This window comes from Penicillium waksmanii (genome assembly GCF_028829765.1).
Source record: "Penicillium waksmanii strain IBT 27052 chromosome Unknown utg000010l:1.0-3698451.0:1.0-3701458.0, whole genome shotgun sequence".
Taxonomy (NCBI): Eukaryota; Fungi; Ascomycota; class Eurotiomycetes; order Eurotiales; family Aspergillaceae; genus Penicillium; species Penicillium waksmanii.
This window is the reverse complement of record NW_026643256.1, coordinates 1,319,125-1,340,262: the sequence shown is the minus strand read 5'-3', so window position 1 is coordinate 1,340,262 and position 21,138 is coordinate 1,319,125. Positions and strand designations below refer to the sequence as shown.

Below are 21,138 nucleotides of genomic sequence, written 5' to 3'. Positions count from 1 at the left end.
TGATTTTGGTCGTGACTCGTAGAGATCGTATCTTCTATGTATGTCCGGATGAAAGTCCGAGTTTGGTGAGTCGATATAGACTTTGTCGATGAGGGACGAAGAGCGAGGTTTTGTTTCAAAGAAAAGCGAGAGACGGTAGGAAAATAAAGGGTATGACAACAAGCCGCTCTCCACAGTAACTCCTCATGCTCCATGCTTCACGACGTGAAAACTGCACCACGGAAAGTTGTTGCGTAATAACAACGAAACAGATGAAAGGTTTAAAAAAAGAAAGAGTAAAAACAGCAAGCAAGCCCCCGCCTCGGTTGCTGGAGGGATAGAGCAGCGACCGGAGATTCTTTGTCCAACACAGTTGTGTGAAAGTTCAATAAATTTCCGGGATGCGAAATGTCCAAGGGGTTCAATAAGCCAAAAGACGCTAAAAGAACTGAATTTGAAAAGCAAGGCAGAAAAAACGATAAGGCAGTGTACGTGTCCAGAATTAGACGCGCTTTCAGCTTAAAAGCTGAAGAGGCCACTGCGCTTTTTACCCAATGGGTAAACCACAAGCGCAGCCAAGAAGAGGCCTACAGTAGTGCCGATGGCTACTTGAACCATGCCGTAGCCAATGTCAAAAACAACACCGTAGCTTTGAGTCCTCTGATCAGAAGCTGAAAGGTTCTTCGCAGCATCGACAAAGCCCTGAGTGCCATTGGCAACAACTGCGTAAGGGGATCGGGTCATTTCCTCCGCGGAAGTGATACCTGAAATGAGAGATCCGCTTGCAGCGAGGCCAGAGGGCACTAGAACAAATATCGCAGGCAACATAGATGCTGCAGCGAGTCCATGGCGTAATCTGCTATGAAGGTTTCCGATAACTCCTATAACAAAGGCACCCAAGGCATTCGATACCTGCGTGTTGGAGGAGAAACGCTTGGAGCTGAAATAGCTGACCACATAGCCTGCCAACGAGATGACCATCATCATGGGGATCTGTTTCCACTTTGCGTTATTGACGAGAGCAAGGCAGACAGTAAATATCAGGACAAATGGGAAACGTTGGAGGTATTCGTTGGTAATTGGACTGGCGGGACAGGTATAAGCTGTCGTGGCTTGAGGGTCTAGAAGTCCATAGACGGCAGTACCGATGGTGATTCCAAACCCAAGGAAAAGAGAGTATATGATGGCATAGACCATGCGGACGGAGCCTGCAACAATACTTCGCGATTGAAGTTCCAGACTTGCGCAGAGCACGGTGTATCCCGGTAGAATCAAGGCAATAGCTGACTGCGCCAAGGCAGAGAAGCAAAAAAGCGGTTCTCCTTGGAATCTTATACTCCCAAAAGCCCGCGCCAGGAAAGAAGTCAGCACCGCAGCCGATATCTCAAACACATTCGAGTACAAACTCGATTTTGGCGAGAGAATGAGTTGGAGAACGCCGAGCAGGCAGCCAAGCAAAAATGCGATAGGTATATCGATAGGTCGGGCGTTGAATGCAAATGGGCCCACGGATGCACTTGCACAACCATGAGCAAAAATAAGGAAGAGGATATGAAACTTGCTCGGCCGCTTCATGGTTTCCTCCAGGCGCCCAATGGCCTCTTCAACTCCAATCACGTCATGGATCACCTCCTTGTAGGTCTCATGCACATCAGCCAACTTCCCCAGATCAATGCCTTGACTGGACCGAACCACCTTGACTTCTGTCGTGTGGGTTGTGGCGTCGTCAAAGGAGATGATCATACATCCTGGGATATACAAAAATTGGCCATCAATCTCCAGAACGCGAGCAGTCATTCGCATGTATTCCTCCAGACGATGTGTCGGGGCGCCATATTTCATCAGGGCCCGACACAGCCGAATTAAGTACTTCTGGCGAGATAGAAGCTCGGCTATATGAACAGTGATACGGATCTCGTCTTCCAGGGCAGGCTTCATCCAACGTCGAGCCGTCCCGCCCGCTGAACTGCCAGATACCGCCCCGCTACTTCGCGAACGCTTCAGAAAGCTTAGGGGAGATGTATTTTTGGAGTGCGAGCTGTTGATCGAAGGGCTTGACTCATTGCCGGGCTTCTCGTACCATTTTTGGGGCCGGTGGGATTTCCATAGAGGATCCGGGGACATGCCCCGGCCACTCCATTCGGAGGTACTCCCTTGACGGGAGCGGCCATACCGACCCCGTCCGTGGTGGTCGAAGTTGTGATTACCGGTATGCTGGTGGTCGTATAGTTTAAGCAGGGAAGAGAGGATGCCTCGGCGGTATTTTGCCGGCCGCTCAATGGAGGTCTCGGAGTCACGGTCCTCAGAGGAACGATCCTCAGATTGAGTGTCTTGACCAGAGAGCGCGTTGGGCGAGGGAGCAGGGAGGCGAGTCAAAAAAGAAAAGTCTGGACGTGACATTTGTCGCACGAGAGTGTGGACGTTGAAAGTGCGCGGTATAGATTGTCCATCTACTAAGATGGCCCTGTCATTCTCAGTTAAGTCGTCGAAGAGTTGTTGTTTCTCGGAGAAGCTGATCATAGGAATTTCATCTCCATCTTCGACAAACACCACCTCAGTCGGAGTCGATGGGACCGATGACACTATGCTTGACCTAGGACTTGGCCTCGGAGAATTTTGTGGACAATTCGGAAGGGATACAGGTCGCTGGGTCCTTTCCAGGAGAAAAGCAGTCGTCTGCCCCTTGTCATTCGTATTAAAATTGGTCTCATTTTCCCATTCAGTTAGCGGAAAACTGGTCCTGCAGTTGATCGTCAGGCCAGTGACATCTGCTGACGCGGTCGAGCTCCTATCCTCCACTGAAAACCCCCGCTGGGGATTGAGGGGACCTTTTCCCTGGATGTGTGGAATGTTGGCGGTGGGGAGGGGCTTTTGAAGCAACATAAAGCCCCCGTGGTCCATTCGGGACTCGCCCGGGGATCCGGTGGGTTGCTGGAGCTTGATCTTGTCAAATGTGGGCTGGGCGCGATTGGTGTTTTTCAGAATGCTTACATTCCATTGCCTGCCCTGTGCCCCAACATCTCTTGATCCCCGCTCTTGATACGCCTTTGAGCTCTGCTGTCCCTCATTTGGTCGAGGTAATGATGGTGTATGTGACCCAGATGATGCTTTGTAAGTTGCTTCTGTTGTATCAGAGGTGCCTGAGCGGCGGGTGACTGGGAGGTCGAAGTAACCCCCAGCCATTTTGTGGCGCTATTCACGTTATACGTTATTTTTTTTCTCTCTCTGTAATGGTCTGTTCTCTTCGGTTTGCTACAAGGCAACTGGCTAATTCATGGCTTCGACTAATACTGTTGCTGAGAAAATCACTAGTGTGCAGTCTAGGCGGCAGGCTGTTCCTCCTAGCAACAGACGTCAGCTATGTGAGATCGCATCACAGAACAGCTCTTCCCAGGTGGTATCCACATGAGCTCTGGGATTGGACTCACTGGCTTATCTTTCTTTTGTGTCGAAAGCTAGTAGCAAATCAAAGATGCTGGAGAACCCCAAGGCTGTGGTTCAACGACAGCTTTGGCGGCAAGGAGAAGATGATCGAGAGGAGGCCCGTTAGGAATGAGAGTTAAGTCACAAGTGCATTATTAGTGATCTCAAAAGTTAAGCTCGGGGTAAGGAAAAGTGATACGACAAGTCTAGTGTAGATCTCGAATTTGGCTAATATGGAAGATCGTGAGCGCTAGCTGCGGGTGCTTCCCTATTTACACGGATAGAGGCAGGCTAGAAAACGCTTGCCAAGATGGGAAACACACGGGCCACATGAATTCCACATTAACAGTGGGGAAAGCCTTTGATTTGCTCTTCAAAACCTGGCATAGAGGGGGGGTAGGAGGCAATGAGATGGAGGGGATTCAAGCCGGTGTCTGCCAGCCAGGTGTGTCAGGGTCCTAGTTTTAGATTTGACTCGCCACGATGATAAATCACCCGCAATAATGCGGTCATGAATCTGACAAGCAAGTCACGAAGCAGTCTTCAGCCATCGGATTGGCCTGCTAGATTGATGACCCCGGCCACCCCTTCTCTAAGGTGGAGTGGGTATGCACCGAGATGGAGACCCGTCTTACTGGGTTTGCCACACGGATCACGGATCGACGGTCTGAATTATAGCTTATTCGAAGCTTTCCGGATCAGCATAATGCCAGGGGGTGTATAACTAAAGCTAAAATGAAAATCTAATTTTAATTTGGGTATCCAAATTCGAGCGCAAGTCAGGAGGAAGAGGGAGCATCCAAGCTCATTGCGAAAGGAACCAGCCCTAACGCAGTCGATCCCGGTTCCACGAGGAGAGGTATGAGGTGCCACAAATCACAAGTCTGCACTAAATTCCTGTCCATGGCGGAATTAATGTGAATGTATATGGATTGCAGTGGAAACGATGTGAGGGATAGTAGGGAAGCCGAAGGAATTTTGACATTTCTCACGCGGTTTATACAACCACCTGGGCAGCACGTCGATTGCCAATCTGACCACCCTAACTCCTAACGAGTGAGCAATCGCTTTATGCATTCTACTTGCTAATTTTTTTAGATCAAAACACGAATGGACGCGAAATACATCATTCTCACCCAACACTGATGTACCTGGATACCCATCATTCCGTGCATATACTTGCTGGACTGTATCAGATCGAGGCTGCTACGCGAGTCTATTACGCCGTCGGAAGGAACTCAACTTTTTCAAGCGTCCATCCGTTGACAAACATAACTATGACAGATTCATGTTTTTTTTTTTACTAGGCGAGGCCACAGGTTCCGCCCGTAGCGTCGGCAATGATAGTCTAGGTCGCACTATCCGGGGAAGGAACTTGTTTACCTCCTGTCCCTCAGGATTAGAGTCATGTCTCTTGTTCAGATAATTGGTGCCTAACGTTCGATCTTTGGTGATCTTAGCCAGTGGGAGAGGGCCCTCTCTGCAGCGTCATTGTGCTACCTTTCTTCCGCAAGGGCAACGCGGATCCGGACAGAGAAAGTTGACCAATTGCCAAAGTTAGCCTCAAGCTTCTGAAGTCCTGAGCCTGCATACCTGAATTTCCGAAATAATGCAGAAAGGAAATGAAGAATTCACATCGAAAGATGTTCTACACTATGCGTGCTACGTCCTATCAATCCTTGTGCCGCCAGGTCGCACCATGGACCGGGCTGTCGACCATAATCGAACCAGATCCGATATTCAAAAGAGCGTAACATATTGCATTTACATAAATCATATGCTTTTTTTAATCTGTCATTAAATGAAATGACTACTCTACTCTCCGTAGATAATGCAATGCAGCCCCCCACTCACCCCATTCTCCCGCGGTGTGACCACACCATCAACGGTCACACCTTTACCTTTCGCAGTCACACAGCCCCTAGGCTTGGCCTGCCGAGGATGGCCGTCTAACATGAATATGCGCAGGGACCAATATTACCAACATCTAATCTCTACCTAGTGTCAACTCAGCGAATCGTCATCGTGACACGCATGTCTCACAGCTGTCGGCGGGTCTTGAGGACCTCACTTTGGAATCTATGTGCTCAAATTGCATCATATCTCTTGCTTTTCTTTGGACAATCTCAAAGAAACCTATTTCCTATTAAGTTCAAAAAGATGCATGTTGGGTTACAGTCGATACTTTTTCTATAGATCAAGGTTCGCGGTCTCCCGCCGCGAAATCCACGGATATTTCGGGCTTGGGTCGGTGACCCACCGATCTGACCTAGATCGAGAGTCGAACCGATGTGGACAGACACATGCTGTCAGATAGTTTTGAACACAAAGTCTTTTGTGAAAGCCGGTTGAAATGGAACGCCAGCCATGAATTGAATTCACTTGTGAACGATGGTCATTACTCTTAGAACCATGACTGGACCGAACATCATTGCCCCGACTAACCCAAAGCAACTAAAACCCGGCATCCTATAGGGTTGACAACTTTTCTTTCAAATCCATGACTAATGTCATTAAGCTCGCAAATCCTAAAGGACATTTTGACGAAATCTTTGCCCAGATGTCAGTATATTTTCCAATGGTTTTAGCCGATGTGTATGATGAACACCTGGGCATAGAATAGTACTACTACTAGTAATAAAATCCAATTATGAACTCGAAGAAATATACTAGTAGTACTAGTACTGTCACTGACATACAATGATCATTAGCAACTTTTAATCCCTTCGATCATGGCTCCCGCATTCTTGAAGAGCAGTGCAAACTTTTGAATTGGTGGGCATATATTGTCCAAATCCAAAGCCTTGCAAGATGCTACATTAAAATTAGATACAATATCTGCCGTTGAGCGATTAGACCGTAATAACCTGAGCCTAGTATATGAGTCGCCATTCTCTTCCATTGCTCTCAATATTACCCCTCAGAAGAGCACTGTGTCAAACTTGAAGTCGAAGAGGCTAAATATACAACATCCGAGTCGTAGGTTAAAATAAACCAACACCCGGACAAAAACCCCCCCCAGCCCCGAAAACCCCACCAGATAAAGAAAATAATAATAATATAATAATAAAATAAAATAAAGAAGACGAATAAGAAAGATAAGGAGCCCGCCTACCAGATGAAACACATCCATCCAGTCCCGTCGGAAAGTACCTAGCCAGGGGTCGCAATACCAGGTAGAGAGTCCTTCCTATCTGGGCTACGACATAGTATCCAGACCGGGGAAAGGGTGAGCTAACGGGCCTCATACCTCACCATCCATCCATTCATTGCCCCCCCTCCCAACCCACAATCCCGGGAAAAACTTGAACAGGGCCCAGCAATCTTGCATTGTGCACATCTGCTGTCCAACCGATTGATCTGATCTCATTCCCGGAAGCTACCTGCAGCATGGTGACAGATCCATAGCTCGATTCGATCGATGGGTGTATCTCATACCCGGGGGACCATTTTTTGGGTCTATCTTGCCTACCCACGTGGGACGACTGTGGGACTAAGGTGATGCTTGTTTTTTTCTTTCTTCCTATTTTCCGGCGCTGGGGTGTTTTGTTAAGATTCGAGTGGGGATATCAGGGTCTGCTTTTGCGCAGGTATGTTCCCGCAAGACTGTGAGATGGATGATATTGCCTTCCAAGCTACAACATGATTCCCGTATTCGTATTATGGCCCGTGGATAGTAGATTGGAAACCAATACGGTCCTTCCAGCAAATTGTACTCATTGAATCCATAGATGTTTACCAACGAGATTATATAATTGCAAATAATTCACGCGGAATTGGATCAGATGACAACCAGTGTTTCTTCCCTGCCTACGGCGCTCGATAATGGGAACTTGAATCGACCCAGTGTTTCTACCAGTGCGGCAGCGTCCTAGAATTACTAGTGTTTCCTACACAAATTGTGATACAGACTGTTGTCCTGTGTAAATACTCGTAGCTTTAGTATACCTACAGTCAGAACTGGGAAGTACTACAAGTAGCAGATAGCCAGTATTAGAGTATAAAATTTATAATACTTCCAAGGTATCCGAACCGGTTTTTCCAGTCATTAACTAGCAGTTATTATATACAGCCTACTCAATACCCCGATTTAATAGGAACTGGCAAATAATATAGGTAGAATAGTGTCATTGAGGGGTGGGGAGATTATCATTTGCTCTACATTATGCAAGACACAAACAGTACGCTGCTACAGCTACAGCTACGACGAAAAAAATCTCATTTGCAGATATGCATTGCATTGCACTAGGGAATACTGGAAGTACATGACCAGATGTACGGCAGAAACCCGAAAGAAGAAAGAAAAGGAAGGGCAGATAACGCCACTTCCAATCGACTCGGAGCTCGCGATGCTCGACAAGAGGAACGAAGAATAAGCCACCTCAACCTCACAAAGAGGGTGGAGTGAGAGACTGACGTGACAGAAAAAGGGCATGGAATAGAAGGTAAAAGAAATCATGGGGGATCAAAAGGAAGAGAGAAGAGAAAAAATAGTCGTTGCAGACTGATCCAGGTCTTTCGTCACTCAAAACGTGAAAAGCTGGCGCATAATGCCAGGGCCATAAGGATAGAGAGAAAAGAAAAAGGAATGGATGGGTCTGTCTGGACCCGGGGTTGAGGCATCGAAAGAAACAGAAAAAAAAGAGCCCACCCGAAGTGGGAAGGAAATGGTCATACGTCGCTGTCACATGATTTGTCGGCATTACATGGGTGTCTTGCGCTTTTCCGCGCTGGACAGCACAAGCATTGGCATCTTGCGGCGCTCAGGTGCCTGAGTGGCGGAGCCCTGGGAGGCAACGACAGCCGCCACAGAGGGCGAAGAGGCCGCCGTGCTGGGAAGGGAGACGTTTTCCGCGTGGATTTCCGCGAGCTTTGATCCGAAATAGCCGTCTTCACTAGTGGGGGTTTCGCTTTGGAAGGGACTGTCTGGAGATTTGCGCTCGCGGCCAGTCTTCTCTTTGCGTTCGGATCCGATAGCACCGCTGGCGGCGGCGCGCAGACTGCCTAGACTGGGCTTGCTCGAGAGACTTCCACTGCGAACGGTCGCATCATCGCCATCGGAGAATGTGAACTCGTTCTCACTCGCAGGAGTGTTGGTACCTCCACTACTGTTATATCCGTTGCTACGGGAGTCACCCCGGCGCTCAATTCCAGCACGTACAAGATTGTGGACGGCACGACGGCGCTGCCGGGTTGCGAAGTTTTTACTTCCTTCATGCTTGGAAGTCGGCTTGGCAACAAGGTCTTCAAGCGACGGAGGTCCACGGGGCTGGCGGATGGGGTGCTCACCAGCTCGAGCTTGACCAGGTCCGAAAGTTCCAGTAGCAGGAGTGGGAGGAAGCACAGCTGATCGAGGTCCAGGCCCGATATTGGCCTTGGTTGTATCAATGTTCGTCTTCACAACGGGGTTGGAGGGAGAATTCTTGCGCTGGCTGCGACGAAACGCAGTCGACTCTGTAGGCGGGGATGGGGTACCACTGGGCGGAGAAATAGGCTGTGGGAAGTACATTTGCGAAGGAAGGGATTCGGCAGGAGGGGAGATCTCGGCACGGAACTGGGGAACCTGCTGGCCAACAGAGTAGTTATCCGAATATGGCGATCCGGTCTCCTCGCCACTGTTGTCCATGATGTAGCTTTGCTGGCCAGTCAAAGGGTTATAGACTAAGAACAAGCCTGGCTGTCCGGGTACAGCCTGCACCATGGGCTGGACGCCCTGCAGCAGCTGTTGCTGATATAATCCTGCACCAGGCATAGCAAGCGAAGGGGCAGCTTGTTGCTGAAAAGGCATTTGCCCCAGGCTGAGGCCCTGGAACTGCTGAGCTGCAGCAGTGACGCTAATCAACTGCTGCTGCAAACGCTGCTGCTGGGCCGCAAGGAAGAGATTGGTCGACATCCATTCCGCGTACATTTTTTCATCCATGCCATTGTCGGTAGGCATTTCGATCGTAGGTGGTGCAAGCACCTGCTCCGGCATGGTGTACATCGGACGCTCTCGCTGTCTAGCGTTCCCTCCATGCCCAGCATGACCGCTCATTCTCTGGCCATTGGCGTAAGCGTTTTGCGGGAATCCAGCCCCGGTGGCAGTTTGAGGTACGCGGTCCGAGCTTCGGTTATTGTAACCGTGGGATCGAGAGTCATCCATTCCGCTGCGTTGCTGATGTTGATAAGGGATGGTTGCAGAGCGAGGAGCGGTTCGTAGACCAGCGAGGAGGTGCGAGCGACTTGTGCGCGGAGTGGACACCGAGGGCTGGGATTCGTCGATTGTAGCTACCTGAGGGGGGACACTCAAGCGCTTGATGTGAGAGCCCTTGCCTCGGGAAGCAAAGCCCGATCCCGGCACGCCGAGGGAGGGGCCATTATTGAAGTTGTTGTTGTAAGTCATCTGAGCAAGACCGCCAGCGTCCATACTCAAGGTCGGAGGTTAAGGCGAAAGAGGAATATGTGCAAAATCTCAGGAGATTTCAGATGGGAAGTCCGTCACGGGAAATGCGAAGCGTTTGGGATCAACCACAAAGCTTCGGGCTGGGTGTGAGGTGATTAGGTGATTATGCTGTCTATGACAAACAGGTGATTCCGAACTGATCAAGCCGATCGTGAATTCGGAGATGCGTGAGGCTGAAAAAAATAGAAAGTGATTCAGAGTGGGCGAGAGAGAGGAAGAGAAGAGATCGTGGAGGTGAAAGTTGCGATTTCTGATTGTAGGCACCGATTAGTCGAATCTCACACACAAGTAGGCAGATGAGAGACTGGTTGCGTACCACAAGCGAAAGTATGCAGGAGTGGTGAATGAGAGGCTGATTGATGCAGACAGGAAATGCAATATGCCACTATTATCCAGCTGTACAGAAAACTGATTGTTCCTTTTGCGGGTTTTTTGTTTTATTTTTTCCTTCCCGACGGCGATCAATAAACCGAGGGCGAACGTCGAAGACGAGAAGCACCGAAAGTAATTAGATGAAATACCGAGGCGAGGTCTTCCGTGAGACCAAGAATCGAAAAATAAGATAAGAAATAATCGAAATGGAGGGAAATGCGCTGCAAATCCCAGCCGATGGAGGAAAGAGAAGACGTCGACGCGGTAGTGCAGGGAGTTCGGAGAGGCGACAACACGATCAGCAGCCAGTCAGGGTCGAATAGTTGAGTGACGAAGGGATGTCTAGCGAGTGCCTTGATGGAGAATAGTTTGTCGACGACTGGGGTGTCGGGTTAAAGGAAGATCGAAATCGAAGATGGAAGCGAAATCGTCGAGACTCGGCCAGACGCGAGTTAACTCTTCAGGGGCGGAACGAATCGGAATGAACTATTTGCAGGGAGTAATTTTTTTTTCGAGGGATTTTTTGCGGAGTTTTCCCAAGGAGCTGCAGAGAATGAAAGAATGCAGGGAAGAAAAGAAAGAAGCGAAGACGAAGATTATAGGAGGATGAGGAGAAGAAGAGAAGGATGAGTGTGGGGAATGGGCGAAAGAGAGGAACTTGGGTTACTAAGGCATTAAGGCAAAAAGGCAGCAAGGCATCAAAGCGGTCAGGAAACAAGGCACACAGGCAGAAAATAACCCCGATCAGGACTAGCGTGGACAAGGCAGGTGACCTGGTTGGTTGGTGCTGGTAGTTACTATGGGACCCCTTGTCTTCATCCTCACCTTTCTCTTTGTCTACACCTACTCAATAGATCAATGGATCAATAAATCAATAAATCAATGACGCCCATTCAGCCATCGCCATCCCACAGACGCGAATCGCGCCAGCTGAAGTGAATCGATTGGCCCGGACCAACCGCCAATGACAGGCGCTTCCAGCCAGTCCTGAGTGACGAGGCTAGACCCCCCCGTCACATCGCCCGCTCATCGATTGGCTGCGGCCTTTTGGGGCGTTGCCTCCCCTCGTCTCACAGCGCCCCTGGTGCCGCCGCCAAGCCATACCCTCCCTGTCCTACTATATTCTTTGCTCCATACAGAGGGCATCTTTTCTTGTTGGCGGGGTCTTCCGAGGTTTCCCATCAGGCATGTCATTCTCCAGGACTCCCCTCATACCTCTCCGCTGTCTCTCCCGACCCAGCCTGTGCACGACAAGCGACGTGGGGCGGATCGTGGTTCGGGCAAATGCAAACCGCCCATCACAGCAACTATTTGGACTAGCGTGATTATGATCTACATCCACGCCGATCCCAACGTGTCAGCCTAATAAAACAATTGGCTAATCCCCGTACGAGACACAATGCCTTGGTGTGGAGAAAACAATAGGTTTCTTTGCCCTATGTACACATACTAATTCTTGTACAGGAAATCCCTCGCTTGAGGGGGGCTATGTGACGGCAGACCCAGTCCCGAAAATCATACCAGAGCCTCCAGAGCCTCATCGGACCAAGAAACCATGACAGAGAGAGAGAGAGGGGGGGAAGAAAGAAGAACGCCAGAGGAAGAAGGAAGAAGGACAAAGAAGTATCTAGCCGAGTAGAAAATGGAAATGCAATAAACAAGGAGAATGGGGTATCTGTTGGTCAAATACAACCTCACCAAGAAAAGAAGGCTTGCCAGGAGAAGAACAGACTGCGCAATAAAAGTCGTTATGGGTACAAGACGGAAGAAGTCAACGAACAAGTCGAGAGATCGGAGAGATCGGAGAGAAGAGCGGCCGTGGCCACTCACGCATCTACAGCCACGCCCGGTCCTGGGGGAAGAGTGGCTGATTCGTTTTGTGAGGGCAACCGTCGGTGCTCGGGCTCGGGTGATATTCCCTTGCCATTCATGCGATCAAACTCAAGAGTCTCCGCTAATTCAGCTGCCATTGGGTCCAGCTCCTCTTCCTTGAGTCCGGTGGCGAGGGCCACCAGCTTACGGTGCACATCAAACTTGGTACTTACACCCGCGTCCGCTGTTTGCTGGGCGAGATCTTTGACCGTGCCCCGGCGCGTCTTTTGCGCGGCGCACAACTCGCGTGCAAGCCGATACCGAGCCAAAAGCTCCTCCGAGGTCAGCGCAGAGGGATCCGACTGTGGCATGTCGGGTGGAGCGCTGGTGTGCAATTGCTGTATCAGACGAGCATGCTGTGTCTGCTCAAGTAATGACTCGTAGCTAGCCCGCAACTTCTCATATCTTCCAAGTTGGTGGTCGCTGGGTTCATACTCGGCCTCCTTTGCGGTCATCGCAGCCAGTTGCCGCTGTATCTTCTGACGATCGGATTCGAGCTGCTCAAAAAGTGCCTCGGGATTCGCAATGTCATTTGAGTCTTGTTGATTAATTTTGGAATTGCCGTAGGTCACAGCGAGCTTCTTGTTTGCCTCTGACATGATGGTGCTTATCTTCGTGAGCAGCTCGGAGGTGACGCCAGAATCCACGGGAGGCACAATGGTATTATGGTCCGAGTTCAAGAGGTCCGCTCCGGGCCCATCCAATTGGTCATTCATCATTGTCACCGATGACGGGGCAGGGGGAATATCATGTTCATTATGGCGAGAGCGTTGGGTGATGCTATTGGTCGTTTCTCCCTTTTTATTCATCAAGTCACCAGCTCGAGGGCAGTGTGTGAGGAGCATATCCACGAGACGAAATGCGCCATTGCGGGAGGCCACAAGGGCCGCTGTATCGCCGTTGTCATCTTGGCATGATAGCAGCAGTTCGATCTCGTCCTGTGAACAAGTTTTGCACAGTTTGTCCAACAGGACTTCACAATAATATCTGGAACTCTTCCACTTGCCTTTGCTCCGGGTCGTTTCGGATATATGGTGGAAAAGCGTCGCACCAAACCAATCACGGAATGAAATTGTGTCAAGCAAGAAGTCTAGTAGAGCCGGGAATGTGCGCTTTTCATAGTTATTTGTGAACAAGACGGCCCGAACAAGAGGCGTCTCTTCGTGAATCGACAATGCCTTAATATCGGAACCTCGTCGAAGTAGGTCTTGCACAATATCTAAATCGCCCATTGAACAAGCCCAGTGGAGTGCCGTATTTCCAGAGTCATCAATGGCACGATCGACTTGAAAGTTATCGGGGGGCTTTGGAGGGTGAATTCTTGTAGCCTGGGGAGCATCGCCCACAGTCATAAAATAGTCGAGGAGCTGGTCACCGTAGATGATATGCTCTTGCTCACTGATGGACATAACTGCTGCCTCGTTCATTCCACGCTTGCGCTTCCGTCCACCATGTTGAGACATTTGCAGCATGTCTTCATCCGCAATCATGGAGGAGGTTTCCATACTCGCTTGCTCAATAGACTCGTTGTCATCGAATTGGTTGTTTATCTCATATTGCTGATGGTCCTGAGGCAGGGTCGGTGGGCCCATGTTGCGGTTGGGTTGAACCACATTGAATACTTCGGTTGCTGCAGATCGATTGGTGGATTTGCGCGGTGCCCTTGGCTTTGATGGAGCTGAAGTGTGTTTCGGGGCTGGGGGCGGGCTGCGATCTCCAGCCACATAGTCGAAGATGGGGGCAATCTTCACGAAGATATTGTTACGCTCTGCAAGTTGGCGGCCCTCGGGGAGAGGGATCCATGTTCCTGCGACACAAATTAAATGAGCAAACGCTGGTCCTCCATATCTTCCTGTTCACAGGGTTATCATACCCTGATATTTGCCATAACCGCCTTGTACTTTCTCATGAACTCCCTTTTGGACTTCTCGTTCCAAAATTCGAGTTCTTGCAGGCTTGTCAAACCCGGCCGCCTTCAGAATATGTGTCGCATTGATCCAATCGTCTCCCCTTCGTCTCATCACACTATCACCGTCGATCTTGAGCTCGTACACCGGGACCTATCGGAAATGAATTAGCAAGGTTGTGCTGTAATGAGAGCAAATGCAATCTTCATATACAGTATGATCAAAAGACGCTCAGTCAATTCACAATACGTACACTGCTGTAGGTAGCCGAGTAGATCATATCCAGTGTCGCCGCCATCGTGTAAGTTCCTGACTTGAACGACAGTGATCAGGTAGGGTTTCCGAGTCGTTATGGGGCCAGTCGGTGGTCGAAGCCCCTCCAGGATCGACAGGGCAGTATTATCAAGAATGCTTCAAAGCCCGACACATTGCACGCACGCAGATTGGGACCGATAGCGTAGGGACACGATTTGCGAGTGGAGCAAGGGTGGCAGAATGGCAAAATCGCGCCGGCGCGTCTTTCTGAGGAGCGACCGCGTTAAGTGGGCGCTAGACCCAGTTCGGACAGAACGGGTCCACGTGACCACATCGAAAGGACTCGGGTCACATGATCATCGGGAACACAGGAAGATAGCGAAACGAAGGTGCAAATCGACTACCTCGACGTCCAGCCCGATCTCCTCCACGCTCTCCCTTCTACAACCCTTACAACTTGCCGAAATGACTGTCGTCGAAGCGGTCAAGAGCGCCGTTGGCCTTGGAGAGACCTCCGGTACGATTCCTGGGCTAATTGAAGCCATCTTCAATCCCCGAAACCTCCGTGTCATGAAGCTGACCACCTTCTCTAGCCACTCGCCAGGAGATGTCCGAGGCTCGCCTCCCTATGCAGTACCGCGATTCATGCGCCCACCTTCTCATCCCCCTAAACCGCTGCCGGCAAGCTGAATACTACCTTCCCTGGAAGTGCGAGGTATGGAGATCTTTCCAATGGACCGGACCACTGAACACAATTGGCCGATGCAACCCTCTTGGTTTAAATGAAGGCTGACATTTTCGTTTCTTATAGGATGAGCGCCACTCGTATGAGAAGTGCCAATACGTGGAGTTCAAGAAGCGGGTGGCCAAGATGGACGAGCTTCGGGCCTCCAAGGAGGGCGCGCGCAGCAACTGATTTTGCGGGGAGCTTCTGAAGTGCTTGTGTTTTGGGCGGCCGGGACTGCTGGTCAAGCAGCAGGTTATGTACATAGATGATATCCCGAGACTGTTCATGAACTGCCATTTTGGCGTTGGGACTCTTCAATTCTCCATTGCGTGGGATGTAGTGATTCAAGTTGATGTGGTAACACCCTACTCGTGGACTGCCATCTAATCAAATGTAGACTGTTACTAGTATTGGGTCGGATTATAGTAAACATCAACTAGGGACGGGTCTGAACCATGTTCGGTCAGCCCTCACAAGACAGCCAAACACCCACAAACAAGCTTACCCCAAGATATGATTTTAGTGATTGGTAATCTATATTTGTCACTGCCCGTATTGGTCAGGAGAGACAGCAGCACGAGCCTCCTTGTACGATTTTTGATTTCTCATTTCTGATCATTTGAAGCGCCGATCTCAGGACGTAATGAACCTGACATGCAACCCTGACATTCGGGAAAGTTTTTCTTATGTTAGTCTAATTTTGTCTGATGTTTGGGATCAGCCCCGCGTGGCGCGCTATGCGCCCGTTTGCTGTACTGCATGTCTGTCGTGATTTGGGCTCGGCATTTCATTCAACCTGCGCTTCTTATTCGCGGGCTACAGGGATTTTAGAAGTACACGCATAAAGGAGAGGCAGCAAGTGCTTCAAGTTCCTCAAATATCGTAATATGCTAAAGAGTAATCAAGTAATCTGTGTAAGAAGTATAAGACATCGGGAATTGAACGCAAAATCAGGTGATTTGCTTAGAAATCGGCCGTTATCGCGGAGATGCCCCGCCGGAAAGTGTTGCGCCTGAAAATTCCCAGTCGAGAATTAAAAAGAACCAGCCGGAACGCGGGGACTATGCGCATTGATTTCCCTCCTTAAACTTCCAAAGGCTGCTTGGATAGGCAACCGATCCTCTGCCTTTTAATCCCTTCCCTCGCACACCTACTCTCCTTGTGCTGCGAGTGCGGAGAGATCCCCATCCGATATCATGGGTCTTCTGTATGTGCTATGTGCCTTGACGAGACAACTTTCCTTTGTTGTCTTTTCTTTCGTTACCCATTCTCTCGTTACACTGCTGACCACTGTCTATAGAGCCCTTGGAACCGCGCTGGAGTGGCCGGAGGCGAAGAAAAAGGCTGGCCTAGTACGCCAGTGGGGCATTGAGGTATGTCGGATGAGGGGTTGATGGATCACCCAATCGGTGTAGGAAATAGAGCTGACAAGCCAGTGCAGCAATTACTCACTAACTGGCGCCGTGCCAAAGGCAAGGAACGTGATGCCCTTCTATGGGGTGACGAGGTGCGCGCATTCGATCCCATGTTCCCACCCGCTTCATAGCGGTAGACGCTGATGGTCTCCCTTCGCAACAATTTAGGTCGAATACCTCGTGGTGGCCCTCGACGATGAGACAAAAAAGGCACGGTTATCGTTGGCTCAGGCCGAGATTCTGAAATCCCTTGCCCGGGACGAGGCCCTCTGGAAGGCTGGCGGTGCCGGGCAGGGCGGCAGCGGGGACCAGTAAGTGGAATCGATCGTTATACACCATGGAAGTTTGGACTGTCATTCTGACAACCCCCAGTGATGGCGAAGATCCCCCTCACTTCCACCCCGAATTCGGTCGATTCATGCTGGAGGCTACACCCGGACGTCCTTGGGGTATTGGTTTCAAAGACCTCCTGAAGGTGGAATCCAACATGAAATGGAGGTAGGTCAAATAATGAGCATCCATGAGTGTTTACACTTGCTCACTTTCTTTTCAAGGCGAGAAGTTGCGAAAGCGCATATGGCGCCGAATGAATCCCCTATAACTCTCACAACGTTCCCCCGACTGGGCACAAAGGACGACTATATTCAACCTTACTATCCCCCATCGGGGCCGGCTTTACGGTCTCAGTTCGTCCCTGATGAGATCGCCAACCCGCACATCCGTTTCCCGACCCTCGCGGCGAATATTCGCACTCGCAGAGGGCGCAAGGTTGAATTGAATGTACCGGTCTTCAAAGATATCAATACTCCCTCACCATTCAAGGACCCTACCGTCAACTACGACCTCCATCAATGGCCCGAGGACGCCGACGTGCGCAATGGTGCTGCTAAGGATGACCATGTCTATATGGATGCTATGGCATTTGGCATGGGTAGTTGCTGCCTGCAAATCACCTTCCAGGCCAAAAATATTCCGGAGGGTCGAAAGCTTTACGATCAACTGAGTCCACTGGGTCCGATTCTTCTTGCTCTCACGGCAGCAACTCCGATTTATAAAGGTTTCCTCGTGGACACCGATGTGCGATGGAACCAGATCAGCAATGCCGTGGATGACAGAACCCCCGAAGAACTCGGTGAAGCTGTAAGTTGTTCTGGAATTGAAATAAGCTATATCACAAGCTAACCCCTGCCAGCCTCTCAAAAACGATCGCTGGAGGATCCCCAAGTCTCGGTATGCTTCAAACTCGACTTATATTTCTCAAGACCCGCGACTGCGGAAGGAATACCTTGATCCAGATCTGGTCGTAGATGAGGACATCAAGAAGAAACTAATGGACGGTGGAATGGACGATCAGTTGGCGACACACTTTGCTCATCTGTTCATCCGAGACCCATTGGTGATCTTCTCCGAGGATTTGGAGGAACTTGACTTAAATAAGGGCGATCACTTCGAAAACCTCCAGTCCACCAACTGGCAGCACATGCGGTTCAAGCCTCCGCCCTCCGATAAAGATGACATTGGTTGGCGAGTGGAGTTCCGCCCTATGGAGATTCAAATCACGGATTTCGAAAATGCGGCATTCAGCATTTTCATGGTCCTCATCACCCGTGCCATTCTCAGTTTCAACCTAAATTTCTACCTGCCTATTCCGCGCACAACCGAGAATATGGAGACGGCACATGCTCGCAACGCTGTCCTTGATCAGAAGTTCTATTTCCGCAAAGACCCATTTGCCGAGCGGACCCCCCGGAATGCTCAGCACTCATCTAACGGCAGCACCTTTTCCTCGACTACCTCTTCGGCGGTTAACACGCCCCCGCCCTCCCCGCCCTTGGGCCCTGTCGAGTCGGAATACGAACTCATGACTATCTCTGAGATCATGAATGGCTGCTCTGATGGAGGATTCCCAGGTCTCATCCCCCTGGTAGAGTCTTATCTCAACAGTGTCAACGTGGATGTCGAGACACGCTGCTTCTTAGCAACTTACCTTGACCTTATCCGCAAACGTGCTGATGGAACCCTATGGACCGGAGCCCGATGGATCCGTGAGTTTGTAAGCAAGCACCCCAGCTACAAGCAGGACAGCGTTGTTTCCGAGGAGATCACCTATGACCTCGTTAAGGCGGTCGAAGAGATGACGGCCAAAGAGGGCAAGAATGGCTCTATTGGCTGGGAGCTACTTCGAGGCAAAAAGAATTAAATAGACAAACTTATTCTCTGCCCTTCATGCAGATAGAGATCTTGGACATGAAAGCATCATACTAGACCATGAAATTAACTTGCACATATGGCATGGGGGTAGCCCTTGGCCACGTTTAAAAAGCTTCATGTAATTCTTGTTGAATCCACAAGCGCATTAGCCGAAGTCTGGCTCTGTATGCCGAAGGTTTGGACTCAGAAGACTTCTTGTCAGAACTATCGCATGAAATTAGGACCGAAGTGGTCAGAGTGCTTTGATTGACTTGATGGCCGATTAGAGCTGATGTCTGGCTTCTACGACTGGGATACAAATCATTATTCGGATTGGCTAATTTGCCATAATCATCAAATTGGCCGCTTGCCAATTCTCTCGTACTACGCAAACTCAGATCGTGGGACGTACTAAGACGGAGATGTAGGTCACACAAAACACAACAAGCCGGAGCCCGCTGCAACGGTAGCAGCATCCTGAATAAACAAAGCCGGGCCTAGAGCGGCACATTGGGCCATTTAAAAAGAAATAAGCTTCTAGATACATAATTGGAAGTTTCCAGAGAACAAGAGATTCTTATATCGAGTACAAACCAACCCCGTAGCACGCCAGTAATGCTCCAACACTCGGCCACATCCTCACCTTAGACATGAGCTGTACAACACCAACGTCAAACTGTCTCGTCCCGGACACGCAAACAGAAACAGAAGCCATTATCGCCGTCACTCGGGGCTTCCTCGCCGCGCTGAACGCAAAGTCACGCGTCGACTTTGAAAAGCATTGTGTTCGCGCCGGCGGAATGACTCTCTCACCTCCATCACCTACAGCTCTTCGATTCTGCACGATCGGGTCGTTCATCGAGTACATGGCGACGTTGAAAGACGATATTGACGAGCGCATCTGGGACCCCGAGGTCAAGATTCACGAGGCGGGAAATCTTGCTGCGGTGTGGGCACCATTCCGGGCAAAAATCAATGGTGTTGTGGACCACGTTGGTGTTGAACTGTTTGTGCTGCATAAGTTGAATGGCGAGTGGAAGGTTACTGGACTGGCAGATTCTTGTCGACGGCCGACTGCCGAGGAGATGGGGATGAAGTGACGCATACCTGTGAGGGAGCTTGAATACTACTAGTCGTAGGATTAGATGAGCGTGGAGTTTGGGTGGAATTCTTAATCTTTTGTGACAAATTTCATTCCTTCCAGGTGTAAGATCTAATATTCAACAGCCTGGTCGAGAATCAATTTCCGCTTCATTTAGACATAACTGCGTTGCCCATGTATCATAACACTCCTTATCCAAGACAGCCAGCATACCAAAGGTATACCCCTATGATGGAGAACTTGGCGACTGAATTTGACCTTCCAGCTCAGTCCTTGTATTGCTGTTGCTCAGTTCAGCTGGGTTATAGTTCCCTGGAAGCTCAACCACGCGGATAGGTGCATTCGACGACCCTTGAGTGGATGAGGGTGCTGCTACCTGCTTCTTGGTACTATCCAATACCGCGATATCCCGTCCAAAAGGAGATGATGAGGTATATGTAGTATCTGGTGAGCCATATCCAGAAGGTGCATATCCCATATTAGGCACTGGTTTTTGCGCATGTGCCCGACGACGTCGACCGTTGAAAAATAAAATTCCCCCCGAATATCGCAACACCTGCTACCACACCGATGACGATTCCTGCGATTGATCCGCCAGATAACCTAGTCTCAGATCCAGATCCAGACCCAGATGACGACGTGTTTGTCGGTGTGGTACTAGTTGCGGGCTGTGAGGAGGTAGACGAACTCGTGGTCATTGAAGAAGATGTGGTAGTCGCGCTTGGATCGACTTTGAACGAATTTATAGCTGCGGACGCATTCTTGCTGAGAAGATGAGATGCCCATCCACCCGCCACACCCGAGCAGTCACTGTTTCCGTATAAAGAGATCTCAAAAGGACCCTCTTCAGAATCATACTCAAATAGCTTTCCCTTGGGATTGCTGATCTTTGTACAGGACATGGAAGTTTTTGAATGTTCGACAAAGGACGCATCCGATGCATTTCGCCAAACCAGGGTCCACGCCTTTGTCAATGGTAGCAGAGAAAAGGTATTTAGCACTAGCAAAAGTATCTTCAGCTGCATTGTGAGTATATGGTCAGGGTTGAGGAAAAGGCGAGATGAGCTTCGCTGTGTTGCTGCGCGGGGAGTCAACCAGAGCCCTTTATGTCACTGCAATAATGTGCAAGGGGGACATTGGGGTGTGAACAAAACCTCGTATTCTGTGTTCATCGTGTTGATCACAGCTGAACAGCTGGGCATGTAAGTGGACAAGTGAATCCCTTGGGGTCTCTGATCCCTACTGGTTATGGTATGTGATCTGCACGGGTCTGCAGGGCTCAAAGTATCTTCGATAAAGTCAGAACGAGGTCTCGTCTTGTGGATCCTTGGCAGAGAAATTGGCGTCTGAGGCCGATCAGATAGGATCCCCAAATATTTTCGAAGGGCCTGGTCATTGGGTAGACATTTACCTGAATCATCGGGGCACCAGGGAATCGGGGGATCGGTACATTC

General features: G+C 49.9%; 7 protein-coding genes across 7 annotated transcripts; 4 read left to right on the top strand and 3 right to left on the bottom strand.

Annotated features, from left to right (window-relative positions):
• Positions 1–498: 498 nt before the first annotated feature.
• On the bottom strand, positions 499–3,162 carry N7481_012466 (threonine/serine exporter family protein; the record flags this gene model as incomplete). The annotated part of the gene is made up of 1 exon (XM_057271685.1): positions 499–3,162. The coding sequence occupies one exon, from the start codon at positions 3,160–3,162 to the stop codon at positions 499–501; it is 2,664 nt and encodes an 887-aa protein (XP_057115873.1).
• A 4,942-nt stretch (positions 3,163–8,104) lies between these two features.
• On the bottom strand, positions 8,105–9,808 carry N7481_012465 (uncharacterized protein; the record flags this gene model as incomplete). Its single annotated transcript, XM_057271684.1, has 1 exon — positions 8,105–9,808. One exon carries the CDS (start codon positions 9,806–9,808, stop codon positions 8,105–8,107), a length of 1,704 nt encoding a protein of 567 aa, XP_057115872.1.
• Positions 9,809–12,042: 2,234 nt separating this feature from the next.
• Positions 12,043–14,293, bottom strand: N7481_012464 (putative APSES transcription factor; the record flags this gene model as incomplete). Its single annotated transcript, XM_057271683.1, has 3 exons — positions 12,043–13,895; positions 13,962–14,148; positions 14,249–14,293. 3 exons carry the CDS (start codon positions 14,291–14,293, stop codon positions 12,043–12,045), a joined length of 2,085 nt encoding a protein of 694 aa, XP_057115871.1.
• Positions 14,294–14,715: 422 nt separating this feature from the next.
• N7481_012463 (NADH dehydrogenase [ubiquinone] 1 beta subcomplex subunit 7) lies at positions 14,716–15,166 on the top strand (the record flags this gene model as incomplete). Its single annotated transcript, XM_057271682.1, has 3 exons — positions 14,716–14,767; positions 14,844–14,965; positions 15,062–15,166. The coding sequence occupies 3 exons, from the start codon at positions 14,716–14,718 to the stop codon at positions 15,164–15,166; spliced, it is 279 nt and encodes a 92-aa protein (XP_057115870.1).
• Positions 15,167–16,173: 1,007 nt separating this feature from the next.
• Positions 16,174–18,592, top strand: N7481_012462 (glutamate--cysteine ligase; the record flags this gene model as incomplete). The annotated part of the gene is made up of 7 exons (XM_057271681.1): positions 16,174–16,184; positions 16,278–16,350; positions 16,419–16,484; positions 16,561–16,703; positions 16,765–16,890; positions 16,947–17,532; positions 17,585–18,592. 7 exons carry the CDS (start codon positions 16,174–16,176, stop codon positions 18,590–18,592), a joined length of 2,013 nt encoding a protein of 670 aa, XP_057115869.1.
• A 640-nt stretch (positions 18,593–19,232) lies between these two features.
• Positions 19,233–19,682, top strand: N7481_012461 (uncharacterized protein; the record flags this gene model as incomplete). Its single annotated transcript, XM_057271680.1, has 1 exon — positions 19,233–19,682. One exon carries the CDS (start codon positions 19,233–19,235, stop codon positions 19,680–19,682), a length of 450 nt encoding a protein of 149 aa, XP_057115868.1.
• Positions 19,683–20,254: 572 nt separating this feature from the next.
• On the top strand, positions 20,255–20,461 carry N7481_012460 (uncharacterized protein; the record flags this gene model as incomplete). The annotated part of the gene is made up of 1 exon (XM_057271679.1): positions 20,255–20,461. The coding sequence occupies one exon, from the start codon at positions 20,255–20,257 to the stop codon at positions 20,459–20,461; it is 207 nt and encodes a 68-aa protein (XP_057115867.1).
• Positions 20,462–21,138: the final 677 nt, after the last annotated feature.